Consider the following 24,854-nt stretch of genomic DNA (forward strand, 5'->3'; position numbering starts at 1 on the left):
TTGCATACCGATAGTGTATTTGTTAATGCGTGTGACTAAATCTTTGACTAACTTTTTATCAAAGTAGTTTTAATGAAGTAATAAAGATGTATTTAGTGTAATTCTCTGCATCGGGTTTTCAATTAAAGTCATGCTAGGGAAGAACATAGGAAATCACGTGCGACTTTATGTCAAATGTACTGAACAAATAGGATTTCCCAATTAAATTCTACTCAAGTTATATTAGATTGATGTATCGCAAAATTGGAGAACAAGTTAGAAAAAAAATGCAGCGGTTGAAGAATGCAATTCATCATAACGCAATTAAAAATGTGGGTAAATTCAATATTATCAAGTGTACATAAAACTAATATCAAAGGAACAAAAATCCATGTTTAATATTTACATCGCAGTAATAAATGCTTAACTGATCGGAACCGGGGGCACCCTGGGGTTGTGGATTATTGATTTAAGCGTGTGAGAAGTCACAAGGTTTGTGTTAAAAAAACTTCAAATTTCAACATTCTGCCCCAGGCTTTAATGCAGATTCTTACGTCATTTTGTCTGACTCGCGCCTTGAAATTTCTTTGCTGCATTCGGGCCACTTTGAAACGTAAATTCCAATGCGAAAAACATGTGGCCTTGTAATTATCATGCTTTTTGTCTTTGGTTTAAATTAATGCCGGATAATTGTCCATGCTTTAACGGTTTGATATTTCGACAATTTCTACGAAGGAATGTGAACCGTTAAGTTATCATTATATACCTTAGTTGTTCAGCCACAATTTACACTTCCGTCAGGATGTTTATATTACTTGTGGTACAATCTATCCGCGGTGGAGTTAACATGGACGTGAGCCACAAGCAAAACGTTGCGCGTCATCTTCTCCACTGTGGTGAATGCAGATATCATAGAAAATTTAATACATGAGTTACAACTCTGTGATGTTTGGTCCCGAAATAAAAGTGAGAACATGCATACGATGAACAAACTCTCCTTTGTTTGTGATCAACGTTGTAATTATCTATATATAGCGTCCTGAAACCCGGTAGTAATAAACATTGCTGGGCTTTGCACGCACGTTCAATCACCTTTCCGTGTTTACTGCGTGTCTGTGATTGCAGTGTTATGATGTCATGCAGTACCTGGTACAAGATTAATCTGAGGTTGTTTGATGGGAGACGAGATTAGATGATGAAGTAAGCGCTTGGTGCTGCGTGTCGCGATTGCTAAAAGTAGCGTTTGCCACAAAAACTTGAAATTGACAATTTGCCAACGCTTCCTTGAAAACACCTATTTATAATAGTCGGGATGGTTGAACCCAGAATAATAGTTGAATGTGTCTGATATTCTGAATGCAAACGAAGAACAGGAAACAATGCAAACGAATGTCGTTTTGCGAACACTTTTCAACCACCTGTCTGTAAAAAATAAGTAACTTTAATAATGACAAATTGATTGCAAAAATAACCTTGATATAAAGAGTCCAGTTTAATCTTACCCTCCTGGTATTATATGCTTAACTGATCGAAACCAGACCGCACCCAGGGGTTTAAATAACATTCAGTTAAGTGTGTGAGAAGTCGAGATTTTGTTTTAATAAAGTCGCCTGAAACGTTCGATCGGAGCAAAATATTGTAAATAAAATAAAATCAGAACCGAAATGTGAAACTTTCTGCCCCCAGGCTTCAGCGCACATATTGTTACGTCATTTTTCTGACACACGATGGCAATTTTGGTCTTTCTGCATTCGGGCAACTTTGAAACGTAAATTCCAATGTAAATCGTTGGTGACGTTGAAAAATATTAAAGCCAGAGAATCGTTCCTGCCTCAAAGACTTGACATTTACTATAAAATATTATCATCTGTCAAGTCGTCATATAAGGTATTGACCTGAATGTGGAGTTGTTCTCTCATTAAAATATTTACCTGTTTCTATTACTTTTGTTAGTTGTGCTGCAAGCGACGATTTAGAATAAAATTTCTCTTGCAAGTAAAACGTTTGCGTATCACCTCTGTTGCGATGTCTGCTCATATCATAGAAAGCATGAAACATTAAATATTCTGTGCATAGATGCGCGTTGAAATCACCTCATGTTTATTCACATATTCATGATGTCATGCAGTACCTGGTACAAGATTAGTGTTAGGCGGTGCGTGTCGCGATTGCTAAAAGTAGCAACAACTTCACCTCATGTGGTTGGGAAGTTACCTGCTGCGTGTTTAGTGGTAATGCAATTTTTCTATAAAGCCGGGGGTCTTGCAGCTGTTTGTCCGCATTCAGTTGCCTGGGACAGGAAGGTGTCGAGGGACAGGTAAAGAAAAGTGTTAAGAAATAATACGAGATCTAACTAACTTGGATGCAAATTACTTGGGTCGCATTACAAGAAATTGTCGATTAACATTGGTAGCTCACATTGTAATCCTTGTCCTCAGTTTCGCCACATTTAACGTTTCTCTGTGAAGTAAGTACGTATCCTCGACAACACAAAGCGTGTACGTCTAAAGAACAACAGGTTACCTTACAATAAAGATAATGCAAGCCAGGGAAAATAAATGACTGCAGGAATCAGCCTGTGCAGGTCGCGGTGATCGGTGGACTCCTTTTGGAGTCTCAGGAATATAATAGAGATAATGCAAGTTCACAATTGTTTGGTCGAATACAAAACAAAGACGTGAGCAGAAGAATGTGATAAAAATAATGTGGTGTTGATATTAGTCACAAGAGTAAGTTTTGTAGCTGTTTCAAAACATGTTTGTGTGTAGTTCGATGGAACGGTTAATCAAACGTTTCTTCTCAAAAAAGGTCATGCTTTATCATTGAATCCATATTTTCACATGATTGTTTATATCGTTGTCATAGCAACGAAAGCGTGGGAGTGGCGCACCTAGTGGCATTAATTGCTAGTTGATTGTTACGATGTTTTACAATCGGTTTCCATTCTTTGTAACTTCATGTGTAGAATTTATTGCAACAAGTTGATTTTTAAGATTCTCCCTTGATTTGAAATGGAAATTATTTTCTTCTCATGTTTGTTCCTGCAAGTTGCTGCAGGTATTTATATAAAGACATTATGTTAAAATCGTTATATGTTATTCACGAATATATTACACGTCGTACTTGTGTAGGTGGAGGTTCGTCCACTTGCCGACCATCAGCGTATAGTGGACACAGAACTGGTTTCGGCATCTCAGCATCTTGTTCAAGTTATGGAAGAATTTTATCAACTGGAAATGATGGGGGAATTGCTGCAATACATTTGTACTACAGCACACTCGGCAACAACATTTGTTCGGTGAAAATACTCGCTCTGTAGTTCTACTGAACCAACCTTAACTTTGAGTTGTGGGAGATCTTGTGCTTACGTGAACCAAACTCATCACATTAAGTTGATAAATATTCCTGTTCGCTACTAAAAGATATAAAAATAGTCAGCGTGACGAGAAACACTTTTGTTATTTTTGCGGATCGAATATTCCACTTTAACATTTGTGACATTTTTCAATTTACTAAAAGATTTATCCAGGAATCCGTGGTTTTAATATTTTCTGACATTGATATCAAAACGACCTGAAAGCCAACCATGGAACCAACTCATTCATGCGGAACAACTTACGTCACATACTTTCGAAAAAAACTTAAATAATTCTTTATTGTAAATTCACTTTTAATTAATATTTGTTAACAACATGTCAACCTCCAACTAATGAGGTAATCTGAAAACCTATTCCAAAACAACTGCTTGAAGAGGTGCCAATCGTTTGATAGTCAACAAAACGAACGTAAACCAAACCACGCGTGTAATACATTGAGATACAGAATGACATTTTTGTCAGAGAGATATAATACTGGTACAGGGAAATCCCCATTTTCTTGCTAATTTATTATATATTATATTATGTTATAATTTTAATGTAGGTTTACGAAGGAAGCAACACAAACGGTGCCTTGTTAGGAACGTTTACTGGTGATGGAAGCACAACAGGAATTGTGAAATCAGATACCGGTTCCATGTATTTGAGTTGTCCCACGTTGCGAGGCATTTCTTCTTCTGCTAATCCCGGATTTGTATTCATAAAAGGTAAGAAACCAAAACAAACCAAACAATCTAAGAAACAAGCAGGAAATGTATTTGAATATCACAAATCGATTAAACTTAAGATTCAACCGCATTCATTAATTATTAAATGTTTAACATCGGTTTTGTCGACGAATATTAAACACCGTTAAACAATCACGCTTCACTAAACCTTTACATTTTTAAAATAGTAAAAATTTCCCCAGTGAAGAAGATATTTGTATTTTTTCTTTCGGAAAGAATCGTTTTGTGAATCACTGAAAGACTTCAACAATTTTTGGAGTTTAAAAAAACTTTGTCCTGATAAAGTTCGATTGCATAACGACCGAAATGTCGACCAAGCAAATAATTATTTGCCATAAGAACTTATGAGGTTTTGCAACTATATGCCTAAGATTTAAACGTTTAAAAACAATTGAACCCTTTAAGATTTAAACGCTTTATATTTTTTTTGTGAAAACTAAAGTTCGAATTAGTTTGATGTGAAAATAATTCTAAAACTGGTAAAATCGCTTTGAAGAAAGTTCGATTGAAACTTAAACTCTGTAAATACGCGTTATGAGACTTCGATGGATTCAGATAATGTCAAGATTGCAATAAATTTAACGTCCTTGACAAACAGTGAACACAAAAACTTTTGAAAACAAATTAGTTTTGTAACCGAGCTGGTGGAAAAACATCTGCGAAACAAATATCTACACAAAATGTGTTAAAATGATAAATATTTGGTTAAATTGGAATCCAAGCTGAACTCCATTGAAACCACTTTCATCTAAAGTCCGGGCTATATTCAAAAACTCCTGACCATTAGCATTCCAGGCATCCTCCGTCCTTTTTGCTGAGCTGTAATAACTCTCCGGTCTGAACGTGTAGAGTGGATTAAGCTACACTTATGCGGCTGCTCACAACGCGTCGGACTAGCTTCACATATGTCAAGGTGACCACCACCGTATAGCGCAGCACAAACATGTATATTTTTTTACTACACCGGGATTCGAACCCAGGATATACAAAGCACCACGATCAGATTTTAACATACTTTCGTATTTGTGAATACATTTTTAACTAAGGTGGCAACAAGTGTTTGATTCAGTTTCCAATACGTCACCAACTTATTTGCCAGCATTAGTTTGTTTTCGTCGAATAATAAATATTCGGCCAAACACTGAAACTACACAAACGTTTGATGCAACAAACAATTAAAGTAAAATACAGTATTCTTTAGAATGATTCCCAACAGGAATTGCCGCGGTACAATCGATTCCAAGTTTATACGATGCGGTGCAATGATATTATCACAAAAATTATTACCATTTAGTCGTGTTTCGGTCGAAAAACGAGGACTTGCTCTGTTTCGGCCAACTTTCAGTTTAATTTAATTTCGACAATCTCATGCAAGTACGTAAAATACGAAATGTTGTTTAGTTAACGAACAATCTTGTGATTCGGAGTTGAACGTGGACGATCTTCCAACAACTCTTGTTCTTCCAACTTCGAGCAATGGAAACTTGTTACAATCCCTAGCTTGTAATTATACTGTGACAAGCCCAGTGAGATGTAATTTCACAATATCTGCTTCAGCTCTTCGCAGTACGTTTGGCCGCGGTGGAAGTGCAGACGGACTCAATGTAAGTTGCATTCAGAAAGTTTTCGTGACTGCCATTATAGGGACGTTGTTGTTATCTTTGATATAAAAACAAACTAAGTTCATTTGATCTCCTGTACCTTGCTGTTGAATAGATTTTATCCGATGATCCTTCACATCCTGGGGTAATTGTTGGCGAGGATCAAATTATAAAATTTCAAGCCCGAAGAATTAATATTCAAATATTCGTATATCACTCTGGCACTCCTCATCCTTCAATCAACATCAGCTCAGGTTTGTATTAAACTAAGTTCGACAATAATGTGAAGCGGAAGTTATGAAGTGGATTGATCAAGTTGAGCAACCAATCATACAAAGAGACTTAGAAAACACAAACCGATTACATAATTCACAAATGCGGACACTAGTGCACAATTTTTATTGTGTGTAGATGACGTAGTTATTATGTGTCTGACTTATGACATTTTGAAACCCAATATTTTTCATAGACGTTTATGTTTCAATTAAACCCTGTTCTCACGGGGACAGTTACGCACTCCCACTATATGGCTTTGCCGATGATATTACGCACTTCTTGTGTTTACAAGCTTTTGCTTGACATTTCGATGCAAAGCTAACTCTGACGGTCAGCTGATTTCATTTATAAAACTTCAAGTAATTAATGTAAACATAATAGTCAGAAAGAATAACGAAGAATATAAATTAAGTGAATCTATTGAGACGAAATAAGGTTCATTGACCCAGGAATATTTTTGATCTAAAATCAAAGGAGTTTAAAACAGGAAAGGTGAAACAAGAGTATTTTATTTTTTCAGATTGCAAGATGTATAACGAAATGGAATGCAACACCAATTCTATGAAGTTAAAGTAAGATTTAAAATTTCTAGAAATTGCTAGAGAAATAAATAGTTTTTTCATGAATTGTTACTTTGAATTTATCCAAATTAAACCAAAACAATATAAAAACAAATACACAAAATTTAAAAATATTATTTATGTTGTAATTAATTATAAGTTTTGTTGCTTCAATGAAATTTGTTTTGATAAAACTTCAGTTAATCTAAAAAAATAAACCAGTTATTATAAGTAATCACAATCTCATTTTGATGTCGCTTTCGATCTTTTCTAACTGATTTAAACGAAATCTTACACGTCTATTATTTGCTTCTATTATTTTTTTATGGGTAAAAATTTAGCGACACATTTTACAACATCAACTTCACCAAATCTCATGGTTATTTAAACAACTTTTATTCCAGTGTCAGTTCTCATGGGTTAAGTAGATTGGAAGCAAGCGGAGAAGATATTTTGTATATTTCGAATCGTACAATGACAAGTCTTGATTCTCTCCCTGGAAGTTGTAAAGCTGCAGCGAAAGATCCTGTTTTCCAATTTGAACTGGATGCGTGTCCTTCAATTCTGGAGGTATTTGTATTTAGTGAAGAAATATTTTCCGATGTACATCTGAATTTACGAACTTAGCAATTAGGCACAGGAATATTGACTGAGATAAAGCATGTCAAAAACCTCAACAAAATCATGTAACAATTTTCATTATCGACCAACTGATAAGAGAATAGTCTTCATTATTAATTATTCAAACAAAAATATTCTTTATATGTTCTTCGAAGAAATCCCAAAGCAACGTAAGCATCATGTACCAAGTTCGCAATTACAAATTTACCACTCAAGTTGTGAGACGGACATCTTACAATCCACTCTGGGAAATATCGTGCTTTATTCCAGGAATGTTAAACAGAGATATCAAAACTGCTTCTGGAGCAATATCAACTAAACTGTACGCATTGTAATATGTTTACTTTTTCAGTTTGGTGACATTTATGTTTTTGTTGAAACTTAAAAGGAAAAACAGTTATCTGACTTCACATCGTAGTGTCGGGAATATTACGATTAGATTTGAGTTGTTTAGTGACGAGCAAATGAAAAATCCACTCAGATCAAATTCAATCGTCCAAGTTCCAAACTTCGTTTACGCTAAGGTTGATTCGGCCAGTGGAAGTGGAAAGTTTCACACATCTCTAAGGGTATGTTTTGTTCAATGATAATTTGAAATAAAAATGTGTCAATATTCTGTGCATGATTAAGGCTGTGCTGGCTATAAGCTAAGCCATAGAAGTGTGGCCTGAAATACACATATATGCGTTCACACATGGTAAAAATTTTATGCTAAACAAATATACTCATCAATGAATTTCTCGAAGCCAAGGATGTAAATAAATTAACTTTGAATACAAAAACTTTGTTGATCATTCTACTCCTTTATTACTAAACTTACGCCATAAGTTATGTAGGTGGACTGGGTTAGTGGCTGGCTCTAAAGGGTGCAGTTTTTGGCACTGACAATACGTTGTTTATATATGCATGGTTTCTATTAGATATATTAGGAAATTTTTTGTACATAATTTGTGCGAGGATTCCATGTTCAGCCAATGATTTAATGAAACTCTATTTGTCAGTTAAAATCATGCTGGGTCAGCAACTTGGATTCTGATGAAGGAGGTTTGAAATATGAACTCATCACAGAAAGGTAAAAATGTCGCTGAAACAAAACCTTCCAAATACATTCCTGTCAATTATGTTCAAGTGAAAGTGATTTAAGAATTGCAGAAAACATAAGCATGAAATTTCACATATTTCCAACCTTACACACAATTTCTCATTTAAATTCAGTGTTTGTTTTAGTTCTATTTCATGCCACAATATAAACACAGGTCTATAGAAATTTGTTTTATTCTTACTTAAAATGTTTGACGGCATCTTATTAGAGATTTGTTCGTGTTAAAATATACAAAGTTTACAGATAAAATCATATTATCGCAGTTGCAAAGTTGTCCACGAGATGGAGTCTGAAGATTCCATCGTAATTTTGAGAAACTACCAAAGCACTTTCGTATCTTTCAAGTTTCGCTCATTCGTGTGGAACAACGTGTCTGTGAACGAACAATCACTGTACGCTCACTGTTACGTGCAATTATGCGACAATGCCAACCACAATTGTCAACAACCGGTGAGGTTACATACACAGTAACATATTGGTTGTTTTGCACAAATACAAAACTAATTTTACGATACATTTTCGGATTAGTAATTATGGAAATCAATAACAATATAAGATAATACTTGTACATATGTGTTTCACAGGATTGCTCACAAAGACGTGAACGGCGATCAGTGGATGCGGATATAGAAGAGATTTTAACGGTTGGACCATTCTACGTTTCAGCTCCGGATTTGTGTGGAAAGGTGAGGTGGCACAAAGTTTAGATACCTCGGTATATTGTGTGATAAAAATATGCATCAGGCCAAACTGCGCGACGAATGCAAGCCAAGTTTATAGCATGTAGGTAAGTGGTACAAGGAGATATGTGTAAACAGGGTAATCTACTTGGAAACAAAATTTTGCAGGCTGTTTTCCGATGACGTAATAGATTAACATGCAATCGCAACTAAATTTAAAATTAATGTTGAATTTGTAACAAAAACGTAGTCTGCCAGTCTTGCAATATTGCATGATACAAAAGCAGAATAAACTTGGTTCGATCTTTCGAATGCAATTTCATAATTGTTCGCACACCAAATATAGATTTTGTTTAAGAGGTCAATTCTTCGCAAATGAAATGTTTCCCGTTAATTGAGCAACTACAAAATTTATGCATATCGTAGGAAAATGGTGGATGTTCAGATTTCTGTAACGATGAACTTGGAGTTGTTCAATGTTCTTGTTTTAAAGGCCGCTATCTCGGGAATGACGAAAAAACTTGCATTGGTGAGAATACAGTTTAGATAAATATTATCATTTATTATACCTCGTTTTTCATACAGAGATATGTTGGATTCTGGTGATATATCAATTCTAGTTATTATCATTCATATTCTTACCTAGCAATTTGCGACAATGATTAATATTTTTCTTCTGTATTAATATATTTGTGTGAGTTAATATTCACCATACATATCTAACTTTACCTATTTATGTGCATGTGTGCAGATGTGGAAGAAGCATTGAAATCTGAAGGTTTGCAACACATGAAAGGTGTTTACATATCAGTTGGATTCATCGTTCTCCTGCTTGTTATGGTGCTGGGGTTGGTTGCATGGTTTATAAGAGGAAGATTCAACGAGAGAACTGATTGTAGATCGTTGCAGTCAAAGACATACATGTACATCCCTGCTAAATAACTGATCGTTTGCTGCCAAGTTGTATTTGTATTAAACACGTGCATGAATACTTGACTAACTGAGTTTGTGGAACACGTTGTAAATACAAGCCATCATATCTATGTACAATTTTGATTTATGTCGTCACACAGAATATGGGAATCTAAGATAATGGCACACATGAGATCTGTACTTCATTGTTCATGTTGCGATGTAATCTTGTCAATGGATTTGTCGAAGTTTATTAGGTTACGAAACAACAACCTTAGTTGATGGTTTGATGCTTATGAGTATCCTATAAAGAACAATGGTAATGAAACGGTAAAATGACCACAAATCAAATCGATTGTATGTCACGCGAAAAGTGAACAATATCCACCAGAAATAAGAAATATTCAGATTGCATGTGACGTTAGGTGGACACACGGCAGTGCTGGCCAAAGCAAAACGCAATATATGACAAGAAAACGGCAAGCCGAAGCCCAGTTTGGGCTACGAAGTATTTTTACGTTGTTTCATCCCATTATCAAGCAAGCGCCGATAGACTATTGGATTTATTGGAAAACCCACCGGATCACGATAAGTACAATTCACTAAAGCAACGGTTAATAAACACTTACGACTGCTCAGATTATGAAAGAGCGCATAAACTGTTACATACATCTGAACTTGGAGACCGATCTCAAGCAGAATTAATGAATGAGATGCTGTCATTGTTAGGTCGCCGTAAGCAGTGTTTTTTTCGTTATATCTTTCTGCAAAGGATGCCCGAAGAAATACGAATTATACTCGCAAAAGAAGATTTTAACGACCCACGTGTTTTTGCACAACGTGCTACCATTCTATGGAAGGCAAGGGCCGAGGAGTGCTATGCGTTCACGGCTGCCGCAAAGGTAGACAAGCGCAACGCGCTCGCGGCGTCTCCACGTGCATCTACATGCACTGCAGCAAGTCAGAAACTGAGGTAAGCGTTTTTCCGGCTTCACATCTTGCTCGTCAACAGCAAGCTAAAGGAATCAAGTTAATTGCAGATAACGGCAGCTAACGGCAGCTAACGGCAGCTAACGGCAGCTAACGGCAGCTAACGGCAGCTAACGGCAGCTAACGGCAGCTAACGGCAGCTAACGGCAGCTAACGCCAGCTAACGCCAGCTAACGCCAGCTAACGCCAGCTAACGCCAGCTAACGCCAGCTAACGCCAGCTAACGCCAGCTAACGCCAGCTAACGCCAGCTAACGGCAGCTAACGGCAGCTAACGGCAGCTAACGGCAGCTAACGGCAGCTAACGGCAGCATGATTAATACTTTTGGGAAAAAGATGCTCAAACTCGCAGCAGGCAAATTTCGTTGAAAATGCATACTTGCCGCTGTATCGCAACCTCTTCTGGGAGCCGACTTTCTGCGTGCACATACCTTGCTGGTAGATCTATACGTCACAGTTGCATTGTTCATTCATAATCGTTCGCCAGCATTCCTACAAAAGGCACACATAACAAATCGTCGCTCATTTGCAAATTGACCACATCTACTAGCGTTTTTACAAATCTTGTCTCACGATTTCCGTCTTTAACCGCACCGAAGTTTTCCAGCATTGACCCCAGACACAAGGTCCAGCATCGCATTTGCACTAATGGACCACTGGTTCATGCAAAGGCACGTCGTTTATCCCCCGAAAAGCTTGCAATCGCTAAAGCGGAGTTTTCCGAGATGCTTCAAATGGGGATCATTCGTCGTTCATCTGGTCCTTGGGCCGCACCACTACATATGGTACCAAAGTCATCAGGTAAAATTCGCTCCTGCGGTGACTACCGCCGCGTAAATGTGTTTACCCAGCCAGATCGCTACAGCATTCCGCATATTCAACACTTTAACATCGCGGTTGTCCGGCGCCAAGGTATTTTCTAAGATCAATCTAGTTCGGGGCTACCACCAGGTAAAGACATCCAAAAAAATTGCTATCATAACTCCGTTTGGATTGTTTGAATTCCTAAGAATGCTTTCGGCCTAAATAATGCAGCCCAGACTTTCTAACGACTTACAGACCAGGTTTGTCAATCTTTACCATTTGTTTTTGTTTACCTGGACGACATACTGGTGACCAGCACTTCCCCAAGTCAACATAAACTACACCTGGCCTTCTAATCAACTTAAACAAATGTGTTTTTGTAAAAAAACAAATCCAGTTTCTAGGTCATTTGGTTGATGCCGAAGGCTCAAAACCTTTGTCCAGTAAAGTGGAAGTCATAGAAAAATTTCCTCGGCCCACCGCTGGTTTGCAAAGATTTGCTGGAATGATAAACTTTTATCACAGATTTGTTCCTTCTGCCGCAAGTATCATGTCCCCCATTTATAATTCCATGTCAAAAAGGAATGCTCAGCTGCAGTGGTCTCGTGATTTGCAATGTGCTTTTGACGCAGCAAAACTTGCGCTGGCAAATGCAACGAAACTTAACCATCCACATCGTGATACCACAGTCGCCCTGACTGTTAATGCATCTGATAGGGCTGTATAGGAGCGGTGCTTAAACAGCATATAAACGGGGTTTGCAAACCTCCCATTTTTTAGTCGTCAATTGCGTGTTAACGAGATGAAGTACAGCGCATTCGACCGAGAGTTGCTGGCGGCTCATCTGGCTATTCGCCATTTCCGATACTTTCTGGAGGGCCTCATATTTACCCTCTACACCGACCACAAATTGTTGACTTTTGCGTTACAAGGGCATCGGATCTTTTCGGCAAGACAACAGCACCACTTGTCCGTCATATCCGAATATACAACGGACCTTCGTTATGTACAAGGCAAATACAATTGTGTTGCTGATACATTATCCAAAGCAGTAATTGGCTCCATTCGAAATCCTGCAATCAATCTGGATCACATTACTGTTACCAAAGCACAGCATGTTTCACAAGTTGGGGGCGCTTGATCACATGGAAAAATTTCTCTTATAGCGTAAGTCAGTGTTTCCCACCGGTGGTACTTATAACCACTAGTGGTATGCGACCGCATTCCAGGTGGTACGCGAGCACCTTTCCGTGATTATCTTAGCTCTTACTTGGTGGAACGTGCGTTTAGCGCCTTCACCACTTTTTTAGATGGAAAAAGAAATCGTCTTGATTTCGGCAGTTGAGGAACTTAGGGTACCCTGCAGATACCCTGCAGATCGACGTTGACCGAAAGGTACCACAAAGTGGAGACTAGTGTGCCTGCTAGTGTGAAAGCTAGCACAGTGCCACACAACAGCTGCACTGATGAGACCTTACAGGTCGAAACAGTGCGTGTACACACCCTGTCTGCAGCTTTGCAATATTATGGCTTTTTTTGCACATATATTGCTTAATCCTGATGTATAAGAATGATGCTGAGATATGAGTCAGGTGACTGTTGTCGGTGGTAATAGTTGCTGTTGTTGCTTCAAAACACAAAAGAAATGTTTGTTAAGTCCGATAACCGCATTCTACTCTACTGAGACAAAGGCTGGAATTTTTGTGTTGGAATTAAAAGTTTTTTGTGCAGCGACATCATTCCCACACTAGCATGACTATGTGTGCAGAAAAGCAACCCATGAATGCGAACCCGCGTCACATTAATACAATTGTTTTGCGCAGTTACACCATTCCCACATAAGTATGACTCCATAAAAGTGGGCGTAGAAAAGCTATTCGCGGATCCGACTTTGCGTCATCCATTGGTCGGACGTCACAATGCTTCAGGTTAAAATGGGCCTGAAATGCATTAGTTTTAAACAGGAGTCAATTAACAAAACGCATGTAGCACAGAGGTAACTTCATTTGGGCGATAATTTTTCACGTTTAGGCAAAGCAGAATTTGACGAAGAATATTATTATCATGTTCAGCCAGGCATATTGCAGTTTATTTAATCTGCTCTTCTTGTGTAATTCGAGATTTATTCGCCGCAGTAAATGCCCATACCGAAAACAAGCAGCTACCTGACGCGCTGGATGTCGTTAAATCCAGCCTTTTTTGTTTTTAAAGCTATTATGTTACATTTGCTGCTAAGCATATATAGTATTTTAATTAACCTGTTCCTGTGGCGCAAAAGTTTTATCCCACAAATTGATTTACCACTGCACCATGCGATTTTATGTCCCTATTTTCACAAATGCATTTCAGACAATCATTTCTTGTAGTATTGTGACGTCAGATTTATTGTGTCACGCGGTGAGATCCATTAATTAGACTACTATCTTCCAAAACATTATGTTTATTAAAACAATACTAATTGCAATACCATAAAAAACTACTTTAATGAGAAGTGACGCAAAATATCATGTTCGTTTTACAGTCTCAATCATAAAAAAGGAATTTACTACGTTGTTGGTCATGGGGAAAGAGTATTTCTTTAGCCTTGCTTTAAACTGAGATGTAAGAATGATGCGTGTAGTGCATTCAAAACTCGTTTTAGGTCACAATGATAGATAGGACTCAATTAACAAAACACATGTAGCACAGAGGTTACTTCAACTGTGAGATAAATTTTTACTCTCATGCAAAGCAGCATTTTACGAAGAATATTAGTTTTTTGTCCTGCCAAGCTTATCGAATTCAAATTAATCTGTTGTTCTTGTGCAATTTGAGATTTAAGCGCCGCAGTAAATGCCCACACCCAAAACTAGCAGCTGCCTGACGCGCTGGATGTCGTTAATTCCAGACGTTTTTATTTTCGTCAAAGCCAATTTGGGTTTTCAGTGTAAGGAACTACTTGACAATTTTTGATCTTTCAAATCGTAAAATTTTCCCACAAGATGGATTTACGATTGCACATAACGAATTTAACTTCCTATTTATTTGTTAAACTAATGAATTTCGGCCAATCTTTTCTTGCAGAAATCCTAAAGTAAAATTTTCGAAGGTGATTGTGTTTTTACTTAAACAAATTAAAAAGTTGGAAGCATTTCAGATTAATTTTACAAATCAGCATTTGCGTTCTAAGAATAAAAGCATATCCCCTGTTTTCATTATTTTTGCGAACATAAGTAAGAACATGGTGGCAAACTTAGATGGATTTAAAGCGCGAATCCCAGACACACGGTTCCCATTTCGGCCAGCCTTGGTTGTCAATACGCACCACACGTCATCAAACTCTAAAATTATGGGCGTTGGAAAGCAACCCACACGAATCCGAACCTGCGTCACATTAATAAAATTGTTTTGTGCAGTTACATCTTTCCCACATACGCATGACTCTATAAAAGTGGACGTATAGGAAAGCAATTCACAGGTCCGATTTTGCGTCATCCATTGGTCAGACGTCTCCAGTTTTTGTGAAAATGTGATGTATAGACAAAACAGAAAAATAATATTATGTTGATGTTGCTGCCAAGTATATTGTAACTTGCTTACGCGGACAGTCCTTTACTTTGTGACCTTGGCGTTCGCGGTGCGTCCAGAAATCACGCATTTCCCGATCGCCCTCTCGCATGAAGTTTTTGCCATCATTTGACATTTCTTTTCCGTGTGCAGACAAAAGTGCTCTGCTAAGGCCGTCAAATCATTCAGGGACTTGGGCGCATGCTCTTTAAGATAAGTCGCTGTTTCCTTGGAACAAGCTTTAAGAAACTTTTCTTTGATAAACAACTGCCTGGCACTTTCCCATTCAGTTGTGTGGTTTGAACTTTTCACCCACTTGTCAAGGTAGCCTCCAAGACGAACGACAAACTGTACAGGGTTGGTCTTATCCTCCAGTAAACATAAATGTAGAGAAAGAAGTTTGTGACGATATTCAGTAAAGCGGAACCCACTCCATTCGACTCGTCATTATGAGTTTACAGATGTAGCTTTACGTAGCAGGTCTACTGTTGTTGGTTAAGGAAGAGTAACTAGTAGATGTTTTCTTGCAGTAAATGTAGTTGAAAGAAATTGAACAGATTAATCTATTTTAAAAAGGTCAACCCTAAATAGGTATTTTAAAAGTTTTCGGTCTAGGCGAAGCAGTGTTTGTTAAACCTTGCTTAATCCTGATGTATAAGAATGATGCTGAGATATGAGTCAGGTGACTGTTGTCGGTGGTAGTAGTTGCTGTTGTTGCTTCAAAACACAAAAGAAATGTTTGTTAAGTCCGATAACCGCATTCTACTCTACTGAGACAAAGGCTGGAATTTTTGTGTTGGAATTAAAAGTTTTTTGTGCAGCGACATCATTCCCACACTAGCATGACTATGTGTGCAGAAAAGCAACCCATAAATGCGAACCCGCGTCACATTAATACAATTGTTTTGCGCAGTTACACCATTCCCACATAAGTATGACTCCATAAAAGTGGGCGTAGAAAAGCTATTCGCGGATCCGATTTTGCGTCATCCATTGGTCGGACGTCACAATGCTTCAGGTTAAAATGGGCCTGAAATGCATTAGTTTTAAACAGGAGTCAATTAACAAAACGCATGTAGCACAGAGGTAACTTCATTTGGGCGATAATTTTTCACGTTTAGGCAAAGCAGAATTTGACGAAGAATATTATTATCATGTTCAGCCAGGCATATTGCAGTTTATTTAATCTGCTCTTCTTGTGTAATTCGAGATTTATTCGCCGCAGTAAATGCCCATACCGAAAACTAGCAGCTACCTGACGCGCTGGATGTTGTTAAATCCAGACGTTTTTGTTTTTAAAGCTATTATGTTACATTTGCTGCCAAGCATATAGTATTTTAATTAACCTGTTCCTGTGGCGCAAAAGTTTTATCCCACAAATTGATTTACCACTGCACCATGCGATTTTATGTCCCTATTTTCACAAATGCATTTCAGACAATCATTTCTTGTAGTATTGTGACGTCAGATTTATTGTGTCACGCGGTGAGATCCATTAATTAGACTACTATCTTCCAAAACATTATATTTATTAAAACATTACTAATTGCAATACCATAAAAAACTACTTTAATGAGAAGTGACGCAAAAGATCATGTTCGTTTTACAGATGTGAAAAAAACAATTTGTAAAAAGGAACTAAATATTTAGCAATATTTTTTGTGTCCCCGCAAAAAAATTGTGCTCACTGTAAATGTAGCCGTAAACAAATGCACACATTACACTAAATTCAAAGTAACAATCCTAAAAAAGGAATTTACTACGTTGTTGGTCATGGGGAAACAGTATTTCTTTAGCCTTGTTTTAAACTGAGGTGTAAGAATGATGCGTGTAGTGCATTCAAAACTCGTTTTAGGTTACAATGATAGATAGGACTCAATTAACAAAACACATGTAGCACAGAGGTTACTTCAACTGTGAAATAAATTTGTACCCTTATGCAAAGCAGAATTTTACGTAGAATATTAGTTTTATGTCCTGTCAGGCATATCGAATTCAAATTAATCTGTTGTTCTTGTGCAATATGAGATTTAAGCGCCGCAGTAAATGCCCACACCCAAAACTAGCAGCTGCCTGACGCGCTGGATGTCGTTAATTCCAGACGTTTTTATTTTCGTCAAAGCAAAGTTGGGTTTTCAGTGTAAGGAACTACTCGACAATTTTTGATCTTTCAAATCGTAAAATTTTTCCACAAGATGGATTTACGATTGCACATAACGAATTTAACTTCCTCTTTATTTCTAAACCAATGAATTTCGACCAATCTTTTCTTGCAGAAATCCTAAAGTCAAATTTTCGAAGGTGATTGTGTTTTTACTTAAACAAATTAAAAAGTCGGAAGCATTTTAGATTAATTTTACAAATCAGCATTTGCGTTCTAAGAATAAAAGCATATCCCCTGTTTTCATTATTTTTGCGAACATAAGTAAGAATATCGTGGCAAACTTAGATGGATTTAAAGCGCGAATCCCAGACACACGGTTCCCATTTCGGCCAGCTTTGGTTGTCAATACGCACCACACGTCATCAAACTCTAAAAATATGGGCGTAGGAAAGCAACCCACACGAATCCGAACCTGCGTCACATTAATAAAATTGTTTTGTGCAGTTACATCTTTCCCACATACGCATGACTCTATAAAAGTGGACGTATAGGAAAGCAATTCACAGGTCCGATTTTGCGTCATCCATTGGTCAGACGTCTCCAGTTTTTGTGAAAATGTGATGTATAGACAAAGCAGAAAAATAATATTATGTTGATGTTGCTGCCAAGTATATTGTAACTTGCTTACGCGGACAGTCCTTTGCCTTGTGACCTTGGCGTTCGCGGTGCGTCCAGAAATCACGCATTTCCCGATCGCCCTCTCGCATGAAGTTTTTGCCATCATTGGACATTTCTTTTCCGTGTGCAGACAAAAGTGCTCTGCTAAGGCCGTCAAATCATTCAGGGACTTAGGCGCATGCTCTTTAAGGTAAGTCGCTGTTTCCTTGGAACAAGCTTTAAGAAACTGTTCTTCAAAAACAACTGCCAGGCACTTTCCCATTCAGTTGTGTGGTTTGAACTTTTCATCCGCTTGTCAAGGTAGCCTCCAAGACGAACGACGAACTGTACAGGGTTTTCTCCAGACTCTCGTTTTGACTCGCGAAACTTGACCCAATAACCCTCCTCCGTTAGACCGCAACGAAGCAAAAGTGCCCGTTTAAGTTGATCGTAATCCACGATGTCTTGATCGGACAATCTCGAGTATACCTCCAACGCCCTTCCGGTTAGCAACGCACTCAGCGAAGTCGCCCACTCTGATTTGTCCCACTTGCTGTTAGCCGCAAACCTTTCAAAGCGCAATTAATAACTATCGAGCTCGTCTTTTCCATAAACAAACAAAGGCAACTTTGATGTAACGTTATTTGTTATGAGCATGGGAATTGCGGTCCTTCTGAAAACTCATGTAGCATCGTAGGCATTGTAGGCTGTCAATGCCTAGACTCAATGTTTACTATGCCTGCAATGCCCATAATGGCATTTTAGAGGCACCCTGGGAATGGCACTGGCAACAACTACTTGTTCGTTATAAACGTATACTTGGCAACATAAGAATAGGAGTCTGACACATATCTTAAGTAGAAAACATAATGAGGAAATAGTTGACAGGACCAGGCCCAACGCTCACCAACTGAGCTACAAGAGCTCAGTTGTTTCACGGGGTATATTGTGGCCAATACACTGGTGCGCAAGCGCATAACTTGCCAGGCGACCTTCACATATACGTAGGGGATCTCTACCACTATAATCAGACAACGCAGGAAAATCCGACAATGTTTCATGCAGATGCAATGCCTGGGAAGCCTGTAAACCTAACGATCACGATTCTGATCGCCAAGTAAGGACCTGCTCAGTGAGGCGATCCTGCCAATCAAGTCATTGCATGAAACATTACTGCAATAATTTAATATGTTTAAATTTCTGAAAACAAAATGACAGTGAAAACAAAATGACAGTCTCATATTACAAAAAAGCATAAATATGTTTTCTATAATATGGATGTTTCGATCTACTTATAATGCTTTAATTAAATCCACTGTTATAGTTCCTACTTTGAAAATTCGTTTTCTAGCACAACTTATTTTTAAACGGTTGTTGAAGCCAGCCAGCCTGCGTCAAACCCTGATCAAAGATCGACTTAATTATTCAACTGTTTTGAATAAACCTCGACACCCGATTTCGATCCATTTTTATGGGAATCAAATGCAACTTTATCAATTACTTTTTTTTCAACATTTGCTCATTAGTGCCACATAGCGGGAGCATCCACAGTCGCCTGCGCAACGGTAACAGGCTAACAGAGGTCACAAACAGGGTCAAATAATTGTGCTGGAATCCTAACGAACTATTCTAAGTTTTTGCAGATTTCCTTTCAGGTGTAAATCCTGCCAGCTAAAAACACATTTAATTTTTGACAAATTGGAAAACTAACTGGAGAAACAAACTACCAACAAACATCATGGGTAACACAGAAAGTAAGAAAAAAACAACAACTATCACAAGATCTAAATCTGGTTCGAGAGTTGAACAACAGAAAGCAGGTTAAAAATTTTCTCTCTTTCATAGAATAAAATAGAAGTTAAAAGTTACTAAAATCACCTATGTCTGAAACTAATATCTTGCATAGTAAACCAAATATGTAACAGCTCTAATACCAACTCTTGCTTTGTTCGGAATGTATCACGCATTGTGAGTTATTGCAAATATTTTACATACGCTTCTGTTGACATTGACAAAGTTTTGATATTTAAAAATTTAGGCTCCTCACAGCACATATCAGCACCAGAAGCAACCGTAGCTGGTAGCATTGTCGGGGTTCAAGGTGATGTCAATCAACCAACAATAATTAACAACTACAATACTCCTGGTAAGATAATTTGGCCACGCAATGGAAACTAATTCAACACATAATGCTGCTGTAAGTCTATTCACATAAAATGTTTTTTTTTAGCTATCAAACTTTTTTAATTTTATGCCCGAAATTTCCATCATAATAATTTATGATATTCAAACACTTAGTAAAGTTATTGTGAACATATTTGCAGGTTTATTAAACACCACAAAAGAAGACCAAGGAGATGAAGGTAAACTAATACAAAAACTTTATCTTACAATAATCTTTACTGAAACCATTTACAATCTTTACCAAAATAATTCACCTATGTAGCAAATTGTTTAGTTTGGGTCAATGGAATTTTAGTTGGTGAGTTGGAATATGCAGACAACTTTTTTATTTAAACACAGTTTTGCAAACTGTAAAAAAAAGAAGCCTAATCAATCAATAATTTATTAGCCAACACCTTAATGTTAGGTGAACCACAACTTTATCCCTGTTTTCTCACAGAAAAGCAGCAAGAAGCCATTGAAATCATCAAAAAGCAGCAGGATAAAATTAAGTCTGTCACACCTCTTTCTGGTTTAAATGAAGATGGAATCCCAAATGTTTGTCCACAGCTGGAGAAACGTGATTTCTACCAAGGTATTGATACCAAGAAAGGTGAAGAGTTTGTGCCATCAACAATAAGGTACAATGAAAATAAAGTTAAAGGAGAGCGTATAACTTTTGATGAGCTGCTTTCCACAATCGAAAGTGGTGATCAGTTTCTTGCCATTATTGGCGCAGCTGGTGCAGGGAAATCCACTTTGTCCAAGAAACTTTTGAGAAAAAACAAAAATGGGTATTTGGTGTTACACCTAAGTTTCATGAATTTAGATTATGGAGATAAAAAACTCACACTTCAAGAACTCCTACTTGATAGGCAGTTTCCAGATGTTAAGCAAACTGACCTTGATGCTGCATTTAAATGGATGAAACAAAACCAAGAAAAATGTGTTTTGGTATTTGATGGTCTGGACCAGGCAACATGGTCATTAGAAAATATGAAGCGAATTAATACAGATTATAAAACTCGGTTCACAGTTCAACAGCTTGTTGCTAATCTCTGCAGCAAAACCCTGTTCAAAAAATCATCATTGATCTTTACATCACGTCCTCATTCACTGCTTTCCATTCCTGTGGGACTTCGTCCAAAACCCACTATATATATCCGTGACCTTACTACAGAAAACACGAAGAAGCTATTTGATTTCTTTGCTGGAGAAAAGGCAAACGAACTGTGGGAAAAACTTAAAGAAACTCCAGAAATGCTAGACTTTTGTCACAATCCATTACTTTTGCAGTTTGCTGTGTATGCTGGTTTGTTTGGTGACAAAAACTGTTTTGGCACAATTACAAGCTTATTTGATGTTGTTTTGCAACAACTCGATGCATCCGAGCATGCTAAGGGTAGTATACACTTTTTGAGAGAAGCACTTGGCAGAATGGCATATAATGGAATGACTCGTAAAACTGTTGTATTTACCCACCAAGAACTCTCAAATGTGGGCCTGGAGTATCTTAAAGTACAAGATGTTATAATAAAACTACCAAAATTTTCGTGGTTTTCAGAAAGAAAAGTTTTCGATGTTGCAGCTTCTTGTTTTTTCTTTGTTCACCAAACGATTCAGGAATTTTCTGCTGCTTCGTACATTTCCTTGTTCATGCCAGATGAAGACTTCGACAAATTCCTTGATACATTGGTTGGAGAAGAACACTGGAACATGACGCGACGATTTGTTTGTGGCCTCTTGCTTGGAAAGGAAAGTTGTAAGTACATTCCTTAATCTGTATATTTTGTGTCATAAGGTTTGCAGGCTTGGCACCCCACGCATTGCTGCCTGGCTGGATCAGCCACTTTTTCCTGACAAGTCGGAGCAAAATTTGAAAAATCAAGCTCCCGGTGAGGTTTGAACTCACGACCCTGGGCTGACCAGGCCCAACGTTCTACCAACTGACCTATATGAGCTCAGTGGTTTCACGGGGTATATTGTGGCGAAGGGACACTGGTGCGCAAGCGCACAACTTGCCAGGCAACCTTCACATACACGTAGGGGATCTCTACCACCGTATCAGATAACGCAGTAATATTTCATGCAATGGCATGATCGCCCAACTGCACAGTTCCTTGCTTGGCGATACTGCCAATCATGCCATTGCATGAAATATTAGTGGTATAGATCTCCTGTAGCTCAGTTGGTAGAGCGTTGGTTGGCCCATGGTCATGAGTTCAAACCTCACCTGATTTTTCAAATCTTGCTCCGACTTGTCAGGAAAAAGTGGCTGATCCAGGTAGGCTGCAATGCCTGGGCTGCCAAGCCTGAAAACACAATATTCGCGATACGTTAGCTGTGATCGCCAAGCAAGGACCTGCGCAGTGGGGCGATCATGCCATTGCATGAAATGTTACTGCGTTTTGTGTCATAATTTCTTTTTTGCTGACAGCTTCAAGAAGTGACAATACTGAAACCAACTTGGACCCCGGATGTGCTACTAGTTCCGCTAGCAAGATGACATTCCCCAGCATTCCACAAAAAGGTTTTGTTGCATTTGATGTTGCCAGTTGAGCTGTTAAGGTCAAGTAACTGAAAATATTTCAAAAACTTGCAAAACTGGACCAAAACTAAATGCCAACGTAACTTCAATGTGAGTCTAGCAGGCTACAAGTTGGAGTAAACCAATCAAATCTGCTTTTTGTTATTCTCATGTATCGGTCATTGCCTTGCCTTCATAACATTACAAAAATACGCAGTCGCGTATGCTATTTGAATTGGCATATTTATACTCAACAATTTCACAGCACTGCGGTTAGTTTTGCACTGCGTTTTTTAACACAGCACATGGTAACGCAAAGCTTCTACAAATAGTGGCTGTGTTTGTAAAAATATATATGAGTGCAAATAATTCGTGCAACCAAATACATTTTTACAATTTCCATTGCAAATGTTGGTCTTTCTTGTTTTCCAGACAAAAGTGCGAAATTATTGGATGCGCTTTCAGGATATCTCCAATCTAAACCCGTGCAATACGATCTACTGAGTGAGTAAATGATATGAATGCCAACAGTTTAATGCGTGTTTGTAAACACAACATTTATTTATGTAACAATGGGTGGGTTTGTTACGTCACACAACCATTGTTGGAACCGAACACTCAGGGTGGAATGCAGAAACCCCGCTTAACTTTAAGCCCGGCTTAAATCCCCGCTTAACTTTTAAGCGCTATGCAGAAACCCCGCTTAACTTTAAGCCCGGCTTAAATCCCCGCTTAAAACGTCATAAGTTAAGCGGGGATTGTCGGGCGCTTAAAACCCCGCTTAACTTTTGGACGTAGCAACTGCTTGACGACGGCAAAACTGCGCTACCAGGTCCCTGAGTTCGGGTGTAGTCGACAGTCGGTAAAAACGGCAAAAATAGCTAATATTTGTGCTACAGGTGGCAGAAAGTAAGAATTTTTGTTAGATTATTGAATATTTGTTCAAAAGAGAGGGTGCTGGGGTGTTTTTCATTGGTAAGTTGTCTGAAAAAGGTGATAGTATAGTCAATTTTTTAATTTTATTGGGCAAAATTTTTGTAGGGTGCAACAATTGTGCAGAAAATGATTTGATGTACATTGACATGTTATATTTTAAGTAAATTTTACAACAACATGATTTAGCAATTAGACTATTACCAAATAGAGCATTTTTTCTAACTTGGTTTCAAATTTTATTAAATTTAGGCATTATTTAAAGAAGTTGATCTATAACATTTAAATAATCTGCTAAAATGGAAACCTTGGACCTTCTATCATTTCTTGATGATGATGATTTAGATCTTGTGGAAGAAACAACATCAATTCCACACAGGACTCTTCATGACTGGCAAAACCCTTTGGAGCGTTACACTGATGCAGAATTTAGATCCCGGTACCGTTTTACAAAAGATGTTGTTGGTGAACTATATACCAAATTACAACCTGGTATTACACAGCGACAGCAAGCCATACCATCTATGATTCAGCTGCTGATTACCTTGCGTTTTTTTGCAACTGGTCATTTTCAAACTAGCGATGGAGATTTGGTTAAATGCCATCAAACCACTGTGTGTCGTGTTGTAAAGCGAATTACTTGTTTAATTGCATCGCTACACCACACTCTAATCAAGTTTCCAAGTGCTAATGAACTGTCTTCTGTGAAGCAAAAGTTCTATTCAATATCTCGGTTTCCCTCTATCATCGGAGCTATTGACTGTACTCACATACCAATAGTCTCCCCTGGAGGTGATAACGCAGAAGTGTTTCGCAACCGTAAGGGTTATTTTTCCATCAATGTCCAGTGTGTCTGTGACCCATCGATGCAAATTACTAATGTTGTTGCACGATGGCCTGGCTCCACTCATGACTCCAGGATTTTCGATAACAGCAGGTTATGTGCAGAGATGGAAGACAACCACCACTCTGGCATTTTACTTGGTGATGGGGGGTATGCATGTCGTAAATATTTGCTAACCCCCTTGCAGAATCCCCAAACACCAGCTGAAATTCGATATAATCGCAGTCACATAAAAACAAGAGGAATTATCGAAAGAACTTTTGGAGTTTTGAAGCAGCGGTTTCGATGTCTTCGAATTCCTTTGCGGACAAAACTTGAAAACTCTCTTCCAATTATAGTTGCAGTTGTGTGCCTCCATAACTTCGCAATTCAAAGAAGAGATGTTATTCCTTTTGAAGCCAGTGATGAAGAAATCAACATCACACCACCTGCAGAGGCACCATCATCAACT

The 24,854-nt window shown here is 38.0% G+C and overlaps 1 protein-coding gene and 1 pseudogene across 1 annotated transcript in view; one reads left to right on the forward strand and one right to left on the reverse strand.

Annotated features, from left to right (window-relative positions):
- The window catches only part of LOC145903852 (protein NLRC3-like), a 79,341-nt gene that overhangs the window by 50,669 nt on the left and 3,818 nt on the right, over positions 1-24,854 (forward strand). The window contains exon 6 of the mRNA XM_082992026.1: positions 23,059-23,130. Within this exon, the coding sequence (XP_082848152.1) occupies positions 23,059-23,130 (72 nt within the window). The remainder of the gene's footprint in view (positions 1-23,058; positions 23,131-24,854) is intronic.
- On the reverse strand, positions 15,221-18,593 carry LOC145901684 (uncharacterized; annotated as a pseudogene).

Source organism: Ascidia mentula, chromosome 5 (assembly GCF_947561715.1).
Source record: "Ascidia mentula chromosome 5, kaAscMent1.1, whole genome shotgun sequence".
Taxonomy (NCBI): Eukaryota; Metazoa; Chordata; class Ascidiacea; order Phlebobranchia; family Ascidiidae; genus Ascidia; species Ascidia mentula.